Here is a 23,918-nt window from a genome sequence, read left to right on the forward strand (position 1 = left end):
TGTCTTAGAATTCCCAGGGGTTGAGTACTCACTAGCTCTGTAGACAGCTGCTGACAGCCCCTTTAGCACCCGAGACCTCTCTCTTGCCTCATGGGCTGTGAAGTCCCTCCCACACTGTTGCATGGAATCCGGATTGTAAGTGGGAAGTCACCAGATGGAATCCATTAGGCTGAGCATGCTACTTGTTTGCCCATGTTGCCTTGGAAAACAAGGTCATTTACCTTAAACTTTTGTTTTCACCTGTAAGGAGTAATGTGCATTAGTTTTCTACTTGTTGCTACAAGTTACTATAGGTCTAGCTACTGGAGTAGAACAACACTAATCTTCATATATTGGCCTGCCTGTATATAAAATCCAAGAAACCTCTGTCTCATCAAGTTTCGTCACATATGCCAGAGTGTCCTGTTGTGTAAGGTAAATTCTTACGTATGAAGATTAGGATTTGGATGTCTTTGGAGCTATTATCCCACCTATAGTGATATCTAGAATGTTCTTTGTTTTGTTTTGTTTTGTTTTGTTCCCAAGACAGTGTCTCACTATACAGCCCTGGCTGTTATGGAACTCACAGAGATCCACCTGCCTCTGCCTCCTAAGTGCTGGGTGTGTCACTACTCCTGGTCCTAGAAGGTTCTTAATACAAATCTAAAGACATGTTTTTTCAATTTAAATTGTTTAGCACGGGCTGGAGAGATGGCTCAGAGGAATTCTTCCAAAGGTCCTGAGTTCAGTTCCCAGCAACCACATGGTAGCTCACAGCCACCTGGTACCCTCTCCTGGCCTGCAGGCACACATATGGGCAGAATACTATATAAATAATAAATAAATCTGAGCTGGGCGGGGGTGCGAGGGAGGGAAAAAGGGAAAGAGAGAGTTTAGCACATCGGGCTGGGGATACAGAACAGCAGTTAAGAGCACTCAGTTCCTGTCACCCATATGGTTGATCACAGTTATCTGTGACTCCAGTCCCAGGGGTTCTAACTCCCTCTGCTGATACCTGAGAAGACGAGGCTTGCACCTAGTACACAGACACACATGCTAGCAAACTACTCATACTTATAAAAGTAATAAATAAATATTAAAAGGGGGAATTTAGCACATACCGTTCTAGGCTCATAACTTGGTAAGTTATCTATGGGAATTTCCTCTTTCCAGATTGCTCTTGGGCTCTGGAGCCCGTGGTACATAACACTATTCCCTGTCCCAGAATGGGAATCAAGGACAGATCAAAATACAGATGCCACCTAGGTCTACGTTGGCAAACTAGTGCGGTTTTTGGGATCACTTACAGGAATATGGGCAAGGGCTACATACAGGAGCAGGAATGACTTAAAGATAGCTGCATCACCAAAGCCCACCTTCTAACATGGATGATGGCTGACAGAAGCTGCAATCCTGGAGCACACTGCTTGACTTGTAGGCAACTCACCGGGTCAGAGGGTGTCTTTGGCAGGCTGCTTAGCTAGTCTGGGACTTTTAAAAAAAAGCTTGGCAGGTCTGCTTCTGCTAGACAACACAGTTGGTCTCTGTCCTTGGCAGTCTTTACAACTTACATAAGATTGGAGAGCCTGTGCATCTAGTCAGCTTCATGGACTTCCAGAGACTCTCAGGTTTACTTCCTGAATCTTGATGAGGGGAGAACCTTCAAAACCTCTGAATCTTTTTTTTATTTTAAAGATCTATTTTTATTTTGTGTGTATGTATGCTTTGCTTGCATGCATGTGTACCATGTGCATGCCCACAGAAGCCAAAAGAGAATGTTGATCTCCATGAACTGATGTTAAAGATGATTGTGTGCTGCCATTTGGATGGTGGGAATTAAACCCCGGTCCTCTGTGGGAACAACAAGTGACCTAACTACTGAGCCAGCTTTCCAGCCCTAGAACTTCTAAGTTTTAATGAGCTTCCCTTTAGAACTTAGTGGCTCCTAAAGAACCTGGGAAGAAATTGCTACAGAAAGGCTTGCTATGAGTCAATGATGGAACTGTAAGGATCGGCCTGGGGTTCCTGTGGTTTCCAAGGTTTTGTATAAGAAAATAAACTGATTCTCCTCTACCTGGCTTTTTTTTTTCCTTCAAGGTATGAACATTTATTTGTTACTTTTAAAGATTTATTTTTGACTGGACTCAGACTTAGAAATAGAAGCTCTCAGCAAAGATAGCCTATGTCTCTTGGCAGTCTGTTCCTGGCACTTTTCTTTGGCTTCCTTAATTCTCTTGGCCAAAAGTTTAGTGTTTTGCAGCCTTCTCCTGCTTTTCTTAGTACTCTGTTTCTTCAGAGCTATGTGCAACAAGATGCTGATTCTTGTGTGCTTTGGTCCTGGGCTTCTTACCATCTTTGTTTAAGGGCTTTCTGAAAACATATTGGCAGACATCATCTTCTTTAGAGAGATTAAAGAGCTTTTGAATTTTGCTAGCTCTTTTAGGTCCCGGCCAAGGAGGCACAGTAGCGTCTGTCAACACTCAGATTGCCACCCACACTGCATCCATGGACAGGTTTGCGCTTCCTCTCTCCAGTTCTCCCTGGTCTGTAACAAGAATGCCCCTTGCTCATCGCAGGCGCATTCCGCCATGGGTCAAAACGCCCTGCTTCATGCAAGCCTTGCTTGTTCCCACCCCTGATCCAGACCATGTAAGCCTCCACTCTTCGCCCAGAGCAGCAACAGCTACTTCTGTGGCCGGGCGCTTCTCACAGAATGTATGAAGCTAGCACTCATCATCCACTTCAATCAGTTTCTGATAGCTGGTGGCAGGGAAGGAGATATTCAGCTTCATCTTGACACAGCCAACTGCCTAGGAGGCACCACGAAAAAGCTCTAGTTTTAATTTTGTGCTATGTAACAGATTTTGAAAAGACTTCAAAGAATGTCATCTATTTCCCAGTAACCATTTGTGCTTTTAATAGCCTGCTAATTATAGTGACGTTTGCCACATTTCCAGGTCTCTCTCTCATAAAGTCCTGAATGTGTCTCTAGGCCCTCAGACATAAGTTAATGTGACCTTAAGACCTAGAAGCCAAACAAGATTCTTTCCTGGTTAGTTTCATTTACAATTGCCTAGTGTTCAATTTATGATATTCCATAGCAATTTATGTTGGCATTTACATGAGATGCTTTCTCTCCCTACCTCTTATCAGGTGGCTTCCACCTTAGAAAACTATTACTTTCAAGACAGAACGCAGCTATAAAATATGTTTATAGGGCCTGGAGACATGGCTGCATAAAATGCTTGCTGTGCAAACATGAGGACTTGAATTCAATCCCCAGCACCATTGTGAAAACCAAGCACAGTGGTGTACATCTGTAACTCCAGCATTGGGTAGGCAGAAACAGGAGGATCCCTGAGGTGTACTGGCCAGCCATTCTAGCCAAATTGGAAAACTCTAAGTTCACTTTCAGACCCTATGTCAAGAAAGAAAGAAAGAAAGAAAGAAAGAAAGAAAGAAAGAAAGAAAGAAAGAAAGGAGAGAAAGGAAAAGAAAGAAATTGAGAAGACATCTGACATCAACAAATGTGCACACACATGAATGTGTGCATATACAATATAGTTTTATTTTATGGGTATGGATGCTATGTTTGCATGTATATGTGTAGCATATGCAGGGCTGGTACTTACGGAGGCCAGAAGAGGGCATCAGATCCTATGAAACTGGAGTCATAGATAGTTGTAAACCACCCTGAGGATGTTGGGAATTGAACCGAGGTCCTCTGGCAGTACTCTTAACTGCTGAGACATTTCTCCAGGCTGTATAATACCTATTTCTAGGGGGTTTATTGTAATTTCTCCAGGACTCAGCTCATTGTAATAAAATGGAATTCTCTGTGGATTGAAAAACTGTTTTCTGCCTTAAAGTTTGAAATTTTGAGGTAGCTTTGGCTTAGTGCTCAATGAGAAATGCATGAAGTGGTTCAAGCCAGTCTGTGGCCAGCCCACTGACATTTTCTTTCCATTTTGTCTCTTAGATGCACCCACTGGGCCTCTGTAATAACAATGATGAAGAGGACTTGTATGAATACGGCTGGGTAGGAGTGGTGAAGCTTGAACAGCCAGAATTGGACCCCAAACCATGTCTCACTGTCCTGGGCAAGGTAAGCATCAGGCCTTCTGTGTCACTGTCATTGTGGTTGGTGTTTTCCTGAGTTCCAAATAGCTGCTTCCAGAGAGGAGCCATGCTGGCATAGTCCTCCTTCCTCTGAATCTCTCTGAGCAAACACAGCACCATGGGTTCATGAGCTTTGGCCCTGAAGGAGACCCCAGCATCAGAGCCTGTTCCACCCCTGCCTACTGTGTGGTCTTTGGCAACTCGTTTTCCCTGGGAGTCTCAACTTCTTATCTGTGAAATGGGTTGATATTAAAAACTCATAGTATTGTATCTTACACCTTTGGGGCCAGATGTTTTAGACCTGAGATTCGGGGTTATTCGGAAAGTATTATGGTTAATACTGTTAAGTAACCCTGGGGACCTGGGGCTGTACTCCATAATCACACACATTCATTATATAGAGATAGTCACATTAACTGGCCTAACTAAAATCTAAATAGCCTTCTATTAGCCCACAGCTGCTTTGCCTCTAAATGAGTTCAGATCCATTAATTTTTTTAAAAAAATATTTATTTATTTATTTATTTATTTATTTATTTATTTATTTTATGTATACAAGTGCTGTTTTCATGCACACCAAAAGAGGGAATCAGATTCCACTTCAGATGGTTGTGAACCACCATGTGGTTGCCGGGAATTGAACTCAGGACCTCTGGAAGAGCAGCCAGTGCTGTTAGCCATCTGAGCCGTCTCTCCAGCCCCAGATCCATTAATTTTTGCTGTTGAGTATGTTATGAAAACAGTTGCAGTTTAGAGCTTCCTTAGTTTCAGAATAGCAGACAGCAGTTACGGCCCTGCATTAGAACTTACCTCACAAGGGCCTGAGCAGGAGGCGAAGTGAGATGTGCTGTCTGGTGTCTCATGGCCACTGTTGGCTATATCCATACCACTAACAAACAAAACAAAAGCCTTTTTAGCTGCTAGAAGCCAACATAACTTCCTTCTGACTGCAGTATAAAATAGAAATAAATTTACTTTGGAAATCCATCTGTCAGGAACTTTTAACCTGTTTTAAAGTGAACCATTTTGTTAAAAGGAAGGGTTTTATGAAAGTAATTTGATTTTGTTGTTGTTGTTTGTGAGAAGGGTAGGACCCTAAGAGTAGTCTTACTGCCTAGACATTTTATGGTCCCCAAAGCTACAGATTTGTGTACTGTGGGAAGACAACTGAGCCTTGTTCTTGGAAGCTGAGGCTTTGTTGGATATCAAGGCAAGAGAAGAAGTGGGGTTGGTGCAGGGAGCTGTCACGAAATCTAGACTCTCTTGTCAACCTCTCCTCAAAGGTCTTTGGTCCTGGCGACCCTTGTAAGCCTAATTTGTTTGTGGCTTTTATGTCCCTTTTGCCTTTTGAGAAGCTGCATGACTCTTGCCAAATTTTCCTGCCCTTTCATTGGGGGAGAAAACCTGACAGGAATTACGATCTGTTTGGTTTATGGTTCACTAAGTTGGATCAAGGTGTTTGAGGTGCTCAGCATTGATACTTCATCATTCAGTAGTTGACCAGAGCTGTGTAATGATGGTTAGGAGAGAGCAGCTTTAGTGTTTTCCTAGGAGAAATGCCAGCTACATCCAAAGGGGCAGAACAGTGCTCTCCTTGTAGGCGGCTGCTTCGAATATGCAGTGTGCTCCTATGCTCACGCTGCTGCTGCTCCTCCGTTCCCAGCTTATTAGCTTCGTTTGTTTCCCCCAGCCTGGGGAGTGGAGGTGGGATCCATCTCTGGTGCCTATAAATGGGGTGGAACAGGGTCCCCCTTATTGTCATTTGATGGTTTAGTGATGGGCATGTGTTAAAGTCACTAAGAACAAAACTGTTTCCCCCACTGCCTGAACCATCCACACCATGGTTTACTTGATGAGTTTCATATGGCTTGGCTTGCTGGTCTGTGAAGCCAGGGGAATGGGAACCTTACATATGTACTGAATCATTGAGCACTTCTTGTGTCTACTCGTCATGAAATAGTTATTAAATGTGGAGGCCTAGGAGTTCAGTATATGGCTCCACCTGCCTAAGCGGCAACCTGTTTCTATTGGGAAAGGCTGGGACAGGGTTGTGGCACAAGGCAGCACATGTTTGCTGTTGCTGTTTGTCTTAAGAGTTGGCACCTGAATAAAATCATAAGTAAAAATGCCTGGGCCAGACAAAGTGAACTGATTTCCCATTTGCTTTAAACATGGGTTTATAGAGGAGATTTGATGAATTATGACACCCTCCTCCTCTTCCTTCTTCTTCTCCTCCTCCTCCTTCTCCTCCTCCTCCTTATTTAAAACTTTAATTTCATTGACTTTGCCAACTCTGTTTTTTATTCCCTGGGTTGCCAAGAGTAGAAACAAAAGACTCTGGTGGGGGAAGGCATAGTAATCCTCCCAGCAGCTCAGCATGCCAGTCCTGCAGGCAGTATGATTTTCCTTCTATTTTCTTGGCTTTCAGTGGCTATGGCAGAGGGTGATTGACAAGGAGGAGTGCAAAGGCCTAGGAAGTGGGCTAGGAGTGTAACTTGGTGATAGAGCTCCTGCCTAGCATGTGAGGCCCTGGGTCCATTGCCAGCACTGCAATAAAGAACAGAAGTTAAAAGGCATAGGAAGAAATCACAGCCAGCTCAGAGTGCTGGTAGGGATGGAGAAACTGCTGTGATGTTGACACTTGTCTCTGTTGCCACAGAAAAGCCTGTGGGAAACCAGGAGGGTTGGACACAGGCCCCACGTGCTCTGCCCTACCAGCCCACAGAAAATCATAAGCTGAAACCTTGAAGATTTTAAGAAACATAAATGCCTCTCTAGGAGGTCAAGTTTTATTTTAAAAGCAAAAGACATAAATTCATCACCTTGGTTTATTACCAAGGGTTTTTTAAAGATTTATTTACTTATTATGTATACAGTGCTCTACCTACACATACACTTGCAGGCCAGAAGAGGGCATAGATGGTTGTGAGCCACCATATGGTTGCTGGGAATTGAACTCGGGACCTTTGGAAGAGCAGGCGGCGCTTTTAACCTCTGAGACATCTCTCCAGCCTTTGAGTTCAACTCTTTAAACTCATTCATGGTTATTAATTTATGATCATGTCCTTCTAATCCTTTTGATTCTGTAGAAAGTAAGTAGAGTTGAGTAAGGACAAACTCCATAGAGAAGAAGCAGGCTAGGGCATCCAGTCAAGCCAGGCTCAGACAAATCGCAGCCATCAGTGATTTCTCTTTTACTTAGTGTGAAGATGATGTTCTGGAGCCTTGCTTGTCTGAAATCCTGAGCTTTTGCATCATGGTTAGGATCTTCCCTGATGCTCTCATTACAGACTGAAAGACTTAACACCATGACAGTAAAACAGTAGAATTGGCATTTGGGGCCAACTTACTTTGAGAAGAATCTTTTTTCTTTTCTGTTTTCATTCTTTTTGTTTTTGTTTTGTTGGTTCTTTTTGTTTGTTTGTTTGTTTGTTTTTAGAGACAGAGTTTTTCTGTGTATCATTGGCTGGCTGTCCTGGACTCACTTTATAGACCAGGCTGGCCTCGAACTCACAGTGATTCTCCTACCTCTGCCTCTGAGTGCTGGGATTAAAGGTGTGCGTCACCACTCCTGACAAGAAGAGTCTTAAAACATTTCCAACGTGTAAGAGTCTTTACGCCTCAGACATTTCAGCCCCTCGGTTTCATAGCATTTATTAAGAATCTTACAGGGCACAAAGAATATAAAAGGTTAATCCTAATTTGGTTATTATGAACTATTAAATTCTCAGAGAGACTCATGGTGTGCCAGGCTTTCTAGCATAATTCCCTTGAACTGAATTCTGAAGTTCCAACTCCCCAAGCCCCAGATAGACTAATTCTGTGCTAGCTTTTTTAAATACAGTAGATCTAGCAGGCCTGGACCTGTCTGTGTCCGGTGCTTCAAAAGATGGTATGGGAAAGTTAATGAAAAGATATTTAGAGGATTTTGTTAGAATGCCACCTTGGCTGAGTGATCTTAGAAAGGCAGCTTGTAGGGCTGTGAGGTGTTAACAGGGCACCTAGTTCAGAACATGGCTTATGCAGCCATCCTGGGCAGGTGCCCACTGCCTTCTCAGAACTGTAGGTGCCTTTGCTTGTCATACTGACATCTTGTCCACATTCCATATTACAGTGAGGAAGCGGAGTCCTCGCAAGGTGCTCCACATGATCTGAGACCACACCAGTCATAAGCGCCTGGAGCTGAACAGAACTATTCTGTGTTTCACCAGTGTTGAATTCTTGTCTCTGCCAGTCTTTTCTAGATAATAAATACCAGCTGCTTTCAGTATCGCCTGGGTGTGGTCAGGACAGTTGCTTCTACATGGTAGAATCACAACTCTCCATAGAGAGGACAATTGTTCTGAAGATTGAGCTGTATCACAGAACCTACAACTGTACTGCCACTCCTTACCAAGTCAGCAGCCCCTTCCTCAGAGCCCCACCTACTCTGGAGATACAACCCCAGTATTCCTGGTGTGAGTCTAAAAGATTCCAAGAAAGGGATTCATTGGCCCATCTCAAATCAGGCACTCTTCTTTAGCCTGATCAGTTGTGTTCTGGCACTGAAAATATACTTTGAAACTAAGCCTGTCTCACCTTGTCCTGTGTGAGGGTAGAAGAAACTATGTTCTTCAGAAAAGGGGTGGGGGCTGGAGTAGTGCTGAACTGCTGTCCCTAAGCAGGACCCTGGAGTTGCTAAGTCAAGAATGCCGCCCACGCTGCTGTGCGGTGTGCGCAGGTCATTTGAAGTGGGTCTGTTGAGAGAAGACTTGTGTGCATGGGTGTGTACATGGTGTGTCCTAGTGAGGGAAGGGGCTGAAAGCAGGAGATGGGGAAGAACAGCAAAGCAAGATGAATATACTAAACACAGTGGCGTTCGTTGTCCATGCTCCCTTCCTTTCTCTATCTCCTCTCCCCTTGTTGTTCTTCTGTTTCTTTTAGCATCAAAAGTTGCCTATGCTTTGATAGTGAAATCCAGAAATAGGAAAAGTAAAATAAATGGTGGTTGCCAGACTCTGGAATCTGGGAGCATATGAGATTTTTTTGTTTTTAAAGCAGGTTGGTTTAGTTGGAAAGGTTCTCGAGGTTATTGATAGCCATGATTGACAATATACTTCATGCACCTGACCTGTGCACTTAATAATAAAAATGATAAATTCTATATTATGTATATTTTATGCAAATAAAATGTGATGTCTCTTAAGTCATTTTACAGTAATATGGAGTAGAATGGCAGTAGGTATAATTAATTATAATAAAAAGAGGTGTGCTGGTTTATGTCTGGAATCCCAGCACTTGAGAGACTCAGATAAGCGGATCATCATGAGTTTGAGGTCAGCATGGACTGCGTAATGAATTCTAGGCCAGCCTGGGCTCTGTAACACAGCAAAAATAGCAACAACAACAGCCCTAAATTTTTGTTCCTTAAGTGATTAAAGTGTAGTCCCATGAAGAGATGCCTGCTACTTCTGCGTCCTGGTATACAGAAGAAAAAGAGACAGAAACGGCCAGAGAGCCTCATCCTCTTCTGTACATCAGTCTGTCCCAGGAAAGTGTCTTCCCTGTCTTTCAAACTACAGCTCTCAAAACAGACAAGTTCGTTTGTGGTTTTTATTGTTGGCATCAAAACCTTTCTCTTTTAAAAAACAGTAATTCTCTGAGACTGTCACATAGTGTATCTTGATCATATTAATTCCTCCTCCCTAACTACTCCAGATTATTCCATACCTCCCTAACACCCAACTTTACGTCGTCGCTTGCTCTCTCACTCCATCCCCCGCCCTCCTAAGTCCAGTTCATGTTGTCATAACACTCCTGAGCATAAGGCCTGCCCCGGAATGGGATTAATATACCAGGTACCATGTATAAAGAAAGCTGACTTTTTCCTCCCCCAGCAGCAATCAAATGTCAGTAGCTCCTCAACTAGAGGTGCGACTTCATGCCTACCTCTACCCTCCCATGCTGGGGTTTTGTCTGACTTGAATGAATCTTTTCAGGTCTTACGCACATTATCACAATCACTAGTTCATATGTGCATCTGCCTGTTATACCTGGAAAACAGTTTTCTTTGTCATCCACCACAGCGGCTCTTATCTTTCAGGGAAGGGATGTAATATAGGCATCCACTTAGGACTGAGCACTCTGAGGTCTCATATCCTCGGTGAATTGACACACATTTGGTACACAAACATTTAGGTAGAACAATTATACAAAGTGAACGAAATTTTTCAAAAGAATAATCTGACCCCCAAGTACCCTATTAGCTTCTGTAACCAAGCCCATATAGATGAGACTCTACATATTTAATACAATATGTTGTTCCTGTTTAAAAAAAAATTAAGTCATAAAAATATGAACATATTCCATTTACTCTAAGCATTGTTAGAGTCAGTAAGATTTTAGTCATCCAGAAGAACTTGTGCTATTTCTTGTGCTGATTAAAGAACTTGGCCTTCACACTTCAACATGAACCTGTTGCAGTAGTTTCTCACTCTTAAATAACTTAGAGAAAAGTGGAACATTCAGTAGACCTGTAACCTTCATTCCTAGCCCCATTTGCAATGCGCGTGCGTGTCTGTGGTGCCTGTGTGTGCGTGTGCCATGTCTTGTTTGTGTGATGTCAGAGGACATCCTCTGGTGTCCTCCACCACATTCTCCCCATGGAGCCATCTCCCCAACTCTGATTTTTAAAAAAATAAAAATTTGAATTACTATTTAAAGGCTAAAAGCTTTCGGCCTTTACATCTATTTGTGTTTTAAAATTTTATGCATTTTAAAAATGTATGAGTGCTCTGTCCACATGCACACATGCAGGCCAGAAGGGGGCATCAGATACCATTATAGATGGTGTAAGCCACCATGTGGGTACTGAGAATTGAACTCAGGGCCTGTGGAAGAGCAGCCAGTGTGCTCTTAACCTCTGAGCCATCTCTCCGGCCCTTTTCGTCTATTTGTAAACAGCAGATTCTTTTGTAAAAATCAGGTTTTTTAAAAAAAAGATTTATTTATTTATTGTGTATACGTTGCTCTGCCTGCTTGTACCCCTGAAGGCCAGAAGAGGGCATCAGATCACATTATAGATGGTTGTGAGCTACCATGTGGTTGCTGGGAATTGAACTCAGAACCTCTGGAAGAGTAGTCAGTGCTCTTAACCGCTGAGCCATCTCTCCAGCTCCCCTCCCCCCTTTTTAGATTTATTTATTTATTATGTACACAGTACTTTGTCTGAATGTATACCAGAAGAGGGCACCAGATCTTATTATAGATGGTTGTGAGCCACCATGTGGTTGCTGGGAATTGAACTCAGGACCTCTGGAAGAGTAAGCAGAGCTCTTAACTGCTGAGCCATCTCTCCAGCCCCCGCCCCCCTTTTTTTTTTTAAGTTTTTATTTTTTGGATTACTTGGCTTCGTGAAGTTCTGGTTGATAGAAGTCTCTCTATACCTGCCGCTTTTCATTTGTTAATTTCTAGAGTCTTATTTTCTACAGATTGTTATTCTTCTGCCTCAGCATTTCTTTCTTTCCTTTTAAGATTTATTTATTATTTATACAGTATTCTGCCCACACGCGTGCCTGCCCACCACAAGAAGGCACCAGATCTCATTACAGGTGGTTGTGAGCCACCATGTGGTTGCTGGGAATTGAACTCGGGACCTTCGGAAGAACAGACGGTGCTCTTAACCTCTGAGCCATCTCTCCAGCCCTGCCTCAGCATTTCTAATGGCTGTAAGAGTAGTGTTCAACACTTGTACCTGGCTTCAATAGAGTGTCATCTGGATCTCCTAGGTTCAAACGAAGGTCAGGCTGTGTCTTCAGACCCAGAAAAGCTTCTGTAATATTCTCATACAGACCACTAAATATGTTATCAGAGACTTTTAGGTCATTTCTTCATAGTTGTCAAATGATGCTGTGGAAATCTGTGTTCCATCTTGTAGTTACTAGCTCATTGTTAAAAGAATAGACTCAATGGAAATGTGAGGACAGTTTTATTTAAATTTAAAAGAAAATCCCAGGGCAGACAAGCTATAAATCTCAGCAGCTGCCTGAAGGAAGAGAATGGAGAAGAGAAGGAAAATAAAGACACACCATTGAGTTAAGCCAGCTTGGAGGTCAGCCACATGACCTACAAGCAGTGACATGGCAGGATTGGGAGATTTAGACCATGAGTAATGGAACCCAAAGTATCAGAAGGAAAAAAATACTCTCTCACCAAAGAAAAAGGAGTGGTCACATCTGAGCCAGGTCTAAGAAAGGAGCGCAAACTTCACAGCAGTCTTGGAACTCACTTTGTAGACCAGGCTGGTTTTGAACTCAGAGATTCAGAGATCCACCTGCCACCTCAGAGTTCCGTGATTAAAGGTGTGCACCACAGGTTACATAAAAAGAGACCTCTACTCCAACCAACGTGTCGGACAGGACAAACTTTATTCCTGATTAAAGAGGGTACTCAGAAGAGCAAACAGAGATTGAAGTACAATGGTTTTTGGTTTTTCAAGACAGAGTTTCTCTGCATAGCCTTGGCTATCCTGGAACTCTATAGACCAGGTTAGCCCCAAACTCTGCATTGGACTGACGTTATAAACCCAAAACATTTTTTTCTATGTGCTAGCTTAATTTCCTTTTTTAAAAAATGTTTTCTCTAAGTGAGGGTACAAAGAAACCACTGAACTAGACCACTCTATAGGTAGAAAGATTTCTTGGGGCTCAAACTGCCAAGGCTACTCTCGGTGGGCAGAGAGAAGAAGCAAAACAGTGGGAAGCCAAGTGGATTTTATATGGCAGTCAGCCAGGAGAAGGAGTTTTGAACCGATACCAGCTGCTGGGACTGACCAGGAACTAGATGCCCTTACCTCAGGTACTTGACTTTGAGAGCAGAATAAGGGAAGTTCCTGGTAAACAGAAACCCACCTTTAGGCTTCTGTTTACCTGGCCAAAGTCCTTCTGTTTAGGACATTGTCACCAGCACTGCCATTTGGGGGAGATGGGGTTGCTGCTTTGAACCTAACATTTCCCTTTTGGGCTCTTATTCATTTTTAAGCATAGATTTTAATGTAGGCTTTCAAAAATAATACTGTGTGAGTACTCATTCGCTATGTTGTTATTTGCCATGTGAGGATAGAATGCAGGGTTTACACATCAGGCAGGCTTTCTTGCCCCGGTGTGTGTGTGTGTGTGTGTGTGTGTGTGTGTGTGTGTGTGTGTGTGTCCGAAAAATACGGTAAAGGCCTGTACTACCACTGTCCAGCCAATATGTTTTTTAATTGGTCCTTTAAGTCATCTTTTTTGTTGGATGTACAGACCTTTGAAATTTTTGTGTGACTTTTGTTATTTCTTCTGTTGCTTCTAACCTCGAGCCGGGCAGTGGTGGCACACGCCTTTAATCCCAGCACTTGGAAGGCAGAGGCAGATGGATTGATGAGTTTGAGGCCAGCCTGGACTGCAAAGTGAGTCCAGAAGTCTCAAAAAAACAAAAACAAAACAACAACAACAAACTTACCTTGATAGAGAAGTGGGTATTCAATCTGTAAAAAAAAAATTCTCACATTCTTTAAGTCATTTCCATACTTCTGTATATCCAAATCTTTAAAAAAAAAAAAAAAAAAGTATATAAGGCCATTGAGATAGTTTAGCAGCCTGAACACTTGCCACCAAGACTTATGACCTGAATTCAATCTCCAGGACTCATAGGCTAGGAGAGAACTGACTCCTACAAGTTGTCCTTCGACCTCAACATGAACACCCTGGCACATGTGCACCCTCACATATACTCAGTAAATAGTTGTAATTAAAAAAATAGCATGTTTTAATATGTAATATATTAAAATTATATATACTAAAATAATATATTGCAAAACTTAGGGTCATACCCTGCATTATTATATCTTTTTGGCACAATGTTATGCTATTGTAGTTTTTGTTACTTTAAAACATTTATTGAAGGACTAAAGCAGTAGCTCAACAGTTAAGAGTTCATGTTGCTCTTCATGAGTTCTTCTGTACTCACACACGCACATGCCCACACACAGACATATACATATACACATACTTTTAAAAGTTGGAAAACTTGCCGGGCGTGGTGGCGCACGCCTTTAATCCCAGCACTCGAGAGGCAGAGGCAGGCAGATCTCTGTGAGTTCAAGGCCAGCCTGGTCTACAAAGTGAGTCCAGGACAGCCAAGGCTACACAGAGAGACCCTGTCTCAAAAAACCAAAATAAATAAATAAATAAATAAGTTGGAAAACTTTTAGAAAATTACCAAAAAAGAAAAGAAAGCACTCATCTCCAGAGCTAAGTGAACTATGCTTATAAGTAATTTATATAGTTGATCATGTGGATGCCTGCTTGCTTATGCTTTATTTTTTCAAATAGGGAATCTTGATTAATTCTCATCTGCCAGCTGATAAATCACACCTGAGCACCAGAGTGTCAGGCTAGGGAGTTGCTTTCAGAATATCTGCTCATGGCCATTGTTTCTATATTCAAAGGGGTTTCCTGGGAGGTGGTGGGGGTTGTTTTGTTTAAAATACAGGATGTCACATAGACCAGACTGGCTTCAGACTCCCTATGTAATTGAGGATAACCTTGGCCTCCTCTTCTTTGTGCCTCCTCCTCCCAAATGCTGGTGTTGTAGGCATGCTGTCACCATCTCGGTTTTTATGCTGTGGTAGGGAACTAAGTCCAAGACTTCTGTGCCTTCGGCTGGTACTCAACCATCTGAGTTATGTCCCTAGCTACCACATTCAAGTTTTATTCTACCCCAGCATGTAAGGTATGTTTTTGTTTAATTTTGAAAAAGTATATTGTTGTCAGAATCAAGCCAAAACTTGATTTCAGTTTACATTACCCAAGATTGTGCATCGCCAAAACTTTTTACCTGTTTCTATTTGGAAATGTTTAACAGACAGTTGTATGCTATTTAGAAACAAAACAAAAAGTCTTGATCAGATTGTTCTTATGTGAAATTATACACAAGCTTACTTTAAAACATGTGCTGTGGGGGCTGGAGAGATGGCTCAGCGGTTAAAAGCACTGACTGCTCTTCCAGAGGTCCTGAGTTCAATTCTCAGACCGCACGATGGCTCACAACCATCCATAATGTGATCTGATACCTTCCTCTGGCCTGCAGGTGTACATGCAGGCAGACCTCTGTATACATAATAATAAATAAATAAATCTTTTTTAAATGTACTGTAGTTTTTAGTGTATACACAAAAGTGTTCAACCATTACTAAAAACGGTTTTAGAATATTTTCATTTTCCTTTTATAGTGTGAATCCAAGTTCCTTATCAGAATACAAACAATTTTATCACTTCAAAACCAATCTCTAGCCCTAAACAACCACTAATTCACTATTTGTCTATGGGTTTATATATATTATCTATGGATAAGGTTATATATATCATACAAATACTTGTTTTTCACAAGTTTTTAGGAACTGCTAAACTTTTTAAAATGGCAGCACCTGGGACTTGCTTAGCATTCAAAAAGTCTTCAGTTCAATCCCCAGCAATGCAAAAAAAATTCAGGAGATACAATACAATCCCCACCACTGGCAGTGTGTGTGTGTCTATGTAGTGGCTTCACTGTTCTTCATTCCTCCCAGCAAAGGTTCTGCACCCTCACTGACTTACTTCCTGGCCTTGGGGTTTTGATTTGCTTTTTTTCTTTCTTTTGGTCCCATCTCATCCTGTGTCTCTCTCCCCCAGACAGGGTTTCTCTGTGTAGCCTTGCCTGTCCTGGACTTGCTTTGTAGACCAGGCTGGCCTCAAACTAACAGCGATCCACCTGCCTCTGCATCCTGAGTGCTGGGATTAAAGACGTGCGCCTGGCTTGATTTGCTTTTTTTCAATAGCTTGCTAGTTGGATCATCTTTTTCTGTGCTTTCTGGCAGGTGGCTGTTGTTGTTGTTTTGTTTTTTGGGGTGTGTGTGTGTGGTTGTTGTTGTTTTGTTTTGTTTTGTTTTTTGAAACAGAGTCTCACAGCATACCACTGGCCATCCTGGAGTTAGCTATGTTGATCAAGCTGATCTTAAACTCACAGAGACCTGCCTGCTTCTGCCTTCAGAGTACTAGGAATTAAAGATGTGTGCTACTGTGTTTGAATCATTAACAAATACTTCTTCCTATTCCATGGATTGTCATGTCACTTTCTTGATGAAGTCCTTTGTAATATAAAACTTTCATTTTAATAAAATCTCAGTTACCACTTCTTTGGTTGTACTTCGATGTTCTGTCTCAGTAATCATCAGGTGGCTCTTTGCTGAGACCCACTAAATTACTAAATTGTCCTCTCTGTGGTATTTTATTATAGACATATATTTGAGGGCTTTCTGGAACTTCTACTCGAGAGTTCCTTTCCTCTTTCCAAAAGCTTGTAAGAGAGAGCCAGCAAGCATTGGTCTGTCTATATCACTAGTCCCTGTCCTAATCTGTTCTCTAGGACCTTTGGTTCCATCTGGGCTGTTTGGCCACAATAGAAGAGTGGCAGGCCCCTGCAGTTCCATCTTAGTCACAGAATGACTGGGTAAGATGTAAGAGCACCATCTAGGAGCCTCCTTTTTAAACTAATGATAGTTCTGGAAAATACATCCTAGAATCCCAGAAAGTATTCAGAAATGTAGATGCCCCTGCTGGCCAACCTCTGGGCTTTATTTCTCACATGCTTAAAAGTACATTCCATCATTTCTAAGTAAGGGAAGACAAGACTATCTACTTTACGTAAAGGTAACAGAGGTGCTGCTGCAGAAGGATGTAAGCTAATGACAGCTGTCAGTAAGCCTCCCACCACTGCTGCGCTTTTAGTGCCTTTGAAAAGAAAACAGCTCAAAGAAGTCCTATTTTAGAATGTTCAAGATCAAAATATTTTCAGTGTAGATTTTCTCTTAATGGTTTGCTCATGAACACTAGACTGCAGGCCCTTATTCTCAGGCTTGGGGCTGAGAGTGAAAAGGGTAGATAGGATCAGTAGCTGGGATTCTGGAGAGCCTAAGATGAATACCCACAGACAGTGCAGCATTTTGCTAATTGATGTCTACCTGTCTCAATGAAATGGTTTTGTTGAGAACCTATATGGAAGCCTAACTGTAGGCCACTCAGCCTCAGGAGCAAATAGGCTGATAGGTAGACACACATGGCAAAGAGAGATGGGAGTAATGGTTTCTTATCTACTAGACCTGTTTTCCCAAGTCCTTTTTAAAAACATCTAAAGAACCTTCCTCCCACCCCACCCCCACCCCCACCCCCACCCTCTCAGTTTTATTTTTCACCTGATTTGGGGCCTTAATTTTCATCTAAAGCACATTCAGCCTTTGTGGTTGGTTGCAGCATCCCATTCACCCTGGTACATGGCCCTCAATCTGATGTTAAAAGGCAGTTAGCTTTTTTTAATAGCATGGTTATGTAAATAATAATAATACATAAATAATAATAATAACAAATGCAGTTGACTACCACAGACTTCTACTTGGCAATAGAACTGACTCCACCCGAAAAGCTAAAAAAAAAATCCATTTCATTTGCAAAAGGCTCACCTGTGAAATCTGTTGGTTATTCATGTGACCCTTGGAACTACCACCTATCCCCAACCCACAACCATACACAGAAGGCAAGAATCCTGGTTATTTACCTGCCTCTTAAGAAGTGACTGAGTTATGCAAAGTGGCATCTCTTAACCAGCCTTTCTTTCTTTCTGACCCCCTCATGATACTGTTACTTTTGCTTAGATTGGACTCTTACATGGGTTAGAAAAAATAAGAAAATTGTTTGTTTTCTGCAATCCAGGTGTGTTTCAGAGATTTAGAGTTAAGAAGCCAAGTAAATAATTTGGCAGGCCAACAAAGGTAAGAAAGGGAGAATGCACCTAACAGGCTTCTCAAATTGCAGGCCTGTCCAAACACTGCCTCCCTCAAGAGAAGCTGGTCTATAAAGTCTGCCCTGTTCACCCTGCAGCTGAGTATGTGGCTAAAGTGGGCTTGTGCCTTTTTCTGGGGTCTTCCATGGTCTGTCCCTGAGCCAGATTTTATTTTTATTCCCTCTAGTGCAAGACAGAGATACTTATCTGTAAGCAGGATCTGTTCTCCTTAACACATTATAATTATATTGTTTTTTTAAATCTTGCTGAAGGATAAAGAAAGGCCAGCTCGTTTTTTTTCTCCCTCTTTTAATTTGGAACCCTGACAAAATTAAGCCCAAAATGTCACAAAGACTCTCAGATAACATGGAGACTTTTCAGTGTAACTTCATCCCAGGAAGAGGCAGACAGCTGTGAAAGGGGACCCAGAAGCACCGTGCACATGGCTGCTGGTCTCTAGGGTATCAGAGCATACCCCAGGTGCCAGTCTAGGTGGCTGCCCCCTCCCCGCAATGCCTTCACTTAAGAACAGTCATCTATCCCAGAAGTAGGAGCTCTGACCTGCTAGTCCTGTCATGCTGTGCTTTGTGTCTCTTCTAACAGAAAGTCAGACTTGAAAGCTGTCTCTTTCTCACCCTCCCCCAGTGATTTCCACCGGATCACCTTGTTGGGGGCCTCATCCCAAAGGAGGAGGGGGTGGGGTGAGGCTGCAGTGATCCTTTGTGCGGCTCCTTTGATCCGTTCCTGCCAGTTCCAGGCCTGGCTGCCAGCAGGCCAGCTAAAGTCCAACTATACTGACCTGATGAGGTGCTGAATAGGACCCAAGGGGCAGCGACTAGGGAAAAGAAAGCCTTGGGAACGAAAAGAGTCTCCTTGCTTCCCATCAACCTGCACAGTGTCATAGGCTAGATTTTCCTAACTGGGAGCCTCTCAGCCCCTGCCAGCCAGGCTGCCTACCCTTAGCCTTGGTCCCCTGCTTTTTAGATCTTATGTGCCCTGTGTATGTTTTGTGTTTGAATCCAGGCTGGCCCTTCCTGGTTCTCAGGCTGGGAACCCACTGTGCCTGTTTCCATGGTCACTGGGAAGCTCTTAGCGCCATGTGCTTCAAAGGGATCCTTTCTCCTCCCAGACTCGCTGCTGCCTGCCCTAGGGAGTGCACAATGAGAGGCTGCTCTGCCAGGCCTCTGACCTGCCTGCCAGGAGGGAGTCCTAGTCTTTGCCAAGGAAGGCTGTGCTGCCTCATCCACAGAACGACCCATCCACAGAGCCTGTGGAAATGCACTCAGTCCTTAGTGAACTCCCTTATAGATGTTTATAGTCTGTCGATTGGTGTTTTCCCTATATCTCTTTGTTTAGGAATTGTAGAAATTGAAGGAAAGTGCAAAGCCTGAGAGTTAGGTCCTTGTAAGAGGTAGCAATCTTCTGGGTGGGCAAGGGGCAAAGAAAATAGTGGATTGGGAAAGATGTGGGAATGGTAACATTGGACAGCCTTGGCCAGGCTTCTATCTTTTTGTGGCCAGCAGAAAGTGAAATTCAAAGGTGGCTCTTTCTTTCTGTTCCCAGAGACTGGCTGGGGGGATGATGGCTGCTCACTCTCCCAGGGCCAGAGATTGAGGTTTGACCATTGCTTTCCTTCCTGTGTCTCAGACTGCAGGGAATAGGCTCTCCCAGCTGAAAGAAGATAGGAGAAACTTCTAGCTTACAGATTTGGAAAGTGCTCCAAGATGAGGCTGAAGTAAAAGCGAAGCTCCTGGCTTTAGATGCCGAGCTTGACCCCTAGCTTAGAACTGGTAGCTTGGTGTCTTTCTAGGCTTGGCATGTAGGGCAACTGTTATCCTGGGGTGGGGTGGGGGGGCTGAAATTCTTTATTTGGGCTTTCACCCTGCTATTGCTTTCCTTATTCCTTGTCAGCCTTCATATTACCTTTGTCCTGCCCTGCGGGTTTCCCTTAGTGATAGGAATTCTGTTAACAGGTCAGGGTACTCTTTATATTACTAGAAGAAAATTCACCTTGATGGTGAAGCTATTGTTCCTATTTGTAACATCTGGGAAAGGATTGTAGAACTTGGAATTGTGGTGGTGTAGCTTTGCTTCACAAAAAAGTCTGTGTTCGTTGGCCAGTGGAACATCATTTAGAGAATGGATTTTTAAAGAATATCTCACTATGTGCTTTTCTGTTGGAACATGTAATTGGAACCCTAAAACCCTTGGAATACCTGTGGGAAATAAGATGGAGAATGTGGCCCCTGTGGCAGCATGCCTCTCCCTGGAGGGGAGTGGTACGGGGCTGCTCTGTGAATGCAGGGAGGAGGTTCCAGAGTTCCCTAACGACTGCGCGGCCACATAGCTGATCCTGACAGACAGGGACCACTGGGCACCCACTATTCCTACCATTGCCCTTCCAGTTTGCTGTCAGAGTAGAACCTTTCCTAGAGAGTGTGCGGTGAAGAGGTCAGTCTAGAAGGTGGCTCAGTGGTTAAAAGGTGAAGAGCACTGGCTGTTCTTCCAGAGTACCTGAGTTCAATTCCTAGCATCCACATGGCAGCTCACAACTGTAACTATAAAAATAAGTCAAAAAGAAAAAAATACCTGTTTAGAGCCGGCCTTAATCCCAGCACTGGGAGGCAGAGGCAGGTGGATTGCTGTGAGTTCAAGGCCAGCCTGGTCTACAAAGCAAGTCCAGGACAGCCAGGACTACACAGAGAAACCCTATCTCGAAACACAAACAAAAGGAAACAAACCTTTTTAGTATCCCTGTGTGGTGGTACACACCTTTGATCCCAGAATTCAAAAGACAGAGACAGGTGGGCCTCTGTGAATTCCAGGACAACCAAGACTATATAGAAAAACCCTATCTCAAAAAAACCTAAATAAATAAATGTGCCTTATTAGTGCTTAAATATTTCAGAGCCTAAAATATGAGAAAGAAACATCTTAAAGAACTTTTTAAAATTTCCTAGTTTCTCTCATGTAGATTATAGTTTCCAAGCAATCTATCCCTTCTCCTTTTTTTTTTTAACCCCCCCCATACCAAATTGTCATTTTAACCATTCCCCATCAGGTGGACCGAATGTGTACTCCAAACTGTATTCTTGATAGTAGGAGTTGAAGGCCCAGTCTTTTTAAAGTCTGTTTGACCACGCTTCAAATTTTGCTGCATTGTTATGAAGTTCAGGTGATGGTTTGGTATATTACACGTTCTGAACCAATTCTCCCAGATTCTTTGTCTAACCTTAGGTTTTCTTAGGTATCAGGTATGTGACCTGAAGAGAGTAAGACATGAGGGGGGCGGCACTTTGTTTTATTTTGTTTTTTCTTTCTTCCCAATCTCTAAGCCCTTCTGACTTTTTGGGGTTTTTGATTTTTTGTTTGTTTGTTTGTTTGTTTTGTTTTGTTTTTGTTTTTTCGAGACAAGGTTTCTCTGTGTAATAGCCTAGGCTGTTTTGGACTCGCTTTGTAGACCAGGCTGGCCTTGAACTCACAGAGATCTGCCTGCCTCAGTCTCCCGAGTGCTGGGATTAAAGGTGTGCGCTGCCACCACCCAGCTTCTTTTTTGTTTTTTTTTGAGGCAGGCTTTCTCTGTGTAGCCCTGGCTATCCTAGACTCACTCTATAAACCAAGCTGGCCTCAAACTCATAGAGATCTTCCTGCTTCTGCCTCCCATATTCTGGGATTAAAGGCGTGTGCCAATATGCCCAGCAAGCCCTTCTAACTTTAAGGTTGAATGACTCTTTGTGGTGAGAGGCATAGGGTGGCCTCAGTCTTCGGCAGGAATAGAATGGACTTTTGATGGCTTTTAATGCAAGTTTTGATGCTTCTTAGGATAGATTACTTTGTTGTTTGTTTGTTTGTTTCACATGATTTCACTAATGACCATGTCCATATTGGTAGTTTAGCTGGTTACAAAAGTGGGACACGGTCACTTGCAGTGGATTCCTCAGTTGAGTTCTGTTGCCTGTCTAAACTATGTGGCTGTGATCTCAGTAACCACTGATCCTTTTTGTTACCCAAGACTGTCCTACAGCTTTGGGGCTAGAATCTGTGATTTAAGGTATAACAACGTTGATACTGAAAAATCACCTCTCACAGCTATCCAAATACTCTGGCCATGCTCCCAGATGCACTAAGTTGTCTTGGGTGAGGGGCGGCATGGGCTCCTTCCAGTCTTAGCTTAGACAGCACTTTTTTCTGAATGTTGTTCTGGACCAGAAGTATGTCAGCAGGGATGGCTTCACAAAGGGGATGGGTTTCAAGAAGGAGTGGGTTTAGGGTAAGGAGAAGAGGAGGCAATTCCAAGAGTGAGTCAGTTGTATGTAGGTAACATAAATAACATACGGTGTGTTCCAGAAACACTCACCTGCGCTGATGATCCCCTGGATAAGGGAAGCTTGGCTACAAGTGCAGAAAAGGAGCATAAGACAGAGGGGAGGGGAAGGGAATGAGGGAAAACAAGATGTGCTTCAACCTAGAATTAGCTTGCCTAAGCTGGGCAATGATGACACATGCCTTAAATCCCAGCACTCAGGAGGCAGAGGCAGGCAGAGCTCTGGGTTTAAGGCCAGCCTGGTCTACAGAGTGAGTTTCAGGATAGCCAGGGCTACACAAAGAAACCTAGTCTCAAAAAAACCAAAAGAGGGAAAAAAGTCCTGCCTACTTCTAAACACTTCTATAGTATTGCTTACAGATACAGTTGTGTGGCAGCTTAGGAAAAAGAGAGGGATGAATAAGACTCAGCAGCTAGGAGTATTTAATGCTCTTATGAAGAGCCTTGGTTAGGTTCCATGCACATACATAAATTCAAGATTAAAAAAAAAAATAGTACAAACCAAAGTAGTGCTTAGCAGAACTTAGCAGTCAACATAAAACAAAATAAGGATATGCCACCCCTGTTAATTCTCTTAGCCCATTTTTTTTTCTCTTCCTCCCCTCCCTTCTCCACCTCTTTTGGTTTTATTTGTTTTGTTTATTTTTAAAACAAGGTCTCTTTCTATATATCCCTGACTGTCCTGGACTTGCTATATAGACCAGGCTGTCCTTGAACTCACAGAGATCCACCTGACTGCTCAAGTACTGGGAATAAACGTGTGCACCACCCTGCCCCCTCCAAAGTTGGGTTATAACTTTGTAAAAAAGCATTTGCCTGGTATATATAGCCATGGTTTAGTCCCCAGAACTCTGCCCCTACAGAAGGCATAACGCACAATTATCTTGTTTAGCACATAGCAGCAGTAGCTATCTCCAGAACTTTCTCACCATCCTCACTAAAACTCCATACTCATTAAGGACCAACTCTTCATCAATGCCAGATTCAGCCTTGGGAACCATTAGACTACTTTCTGTCTCTCTGGATTTGCCTATGCTTGCCATTTCATATATATATCATCCATATTGAAGCATATGTCAGAGTTTGAGAGACCCTGCTTTCAGCTCTTGAGCATATACTGTACCTTGAAGTGAAGTTGCTGAGTTACACGGTCACCCCATGTTTTACTGTTGAGAGGTCACCATGCTGCTCTCCACAGTAGCTGCACCATTTTACTTTCCCACGAGAAATGCACAAAAGCTTATTGCACATCCATCCTCCTATCATGTACATACACATACATTGGCAAACAATGGCCATCTCAACTGGTATAGAGTAGTAATTCATGGTAGTTTTGATTGGCATTTTCCTATTGATCAATGGTGCTGAGAAGCTTTTTGCATACTTAACTGTCCATTTGTCCATTGTCTGTTCTCCTTGGAGAACAATTAAAATCTTTTGCCTGTTTTGAAGTCAAATTGGTTGGGTTTTGTTACTGAGTTTTAGGGATTCTTTATCTATTCCTAGTAATAATGTCTTATCTAGTACACGACTTGCAAATCCCCCCCCCCCCATTCTTTGGATTGACTTTTCATTCCATTGATAGTATCCTTTGATGCATAAATGCTTTTAATCTTAAAGAAGTCTAGCTTGTTTAGGGTTTGTTTTGTTTTGTTTCTGTTGTCTG

General features: G+C 42.8%; 1 protein-coding gene and 1 pseudogene across 3 annotated transcripts in view; one reads left to right on the forward strand and one right to left on the reverse strand.

Annotated features, from left to right (window-relative positions):
• ZNRF3 (zinc and ring finger 3) overlaps positions 1 to 23,918 on the forward strand; it is a gene marked incomplete at its 5' end in the record, with an annotated part of 153,709 nt that overhangs the window by 93,834 nt on the left and 35,957 nt on the right. For both annotated transcript variants that reach the window (XM_084798692.1, XM_084798693.1), the window contains one exon: positions 3,959 to 4,084. In XM_084798692.1, coding sequence (XP_084654818.1) covers positions 3,959 to 4,084 — 126 coding nt within the window. The remainder of the gene's footprint in view (positions 1 to 3,958; positions 4,085 to 23,918) is intronic.
• On the reverse strand, positions 2,108 to 2,943 carry LOC311607086 (small ribosomal subunit protein eS6-like; annotated as a pseudogene). Its single transcript has one exon. The product of its transcript is annotated as a small ribosomal subunit protein eS6-like (transcript).

This window comes from Acomys minous (assembly GCF_964271855.1).
Source record: "Acomys minous genome assembly, chromosome: 10".
NCBI classification, from domain to species: domain Eukaryota; kingdom Metazoa; phylum Chordata; class Mammalia; order Rodentia; family Muridae; genus Acomys; species Acomys minous.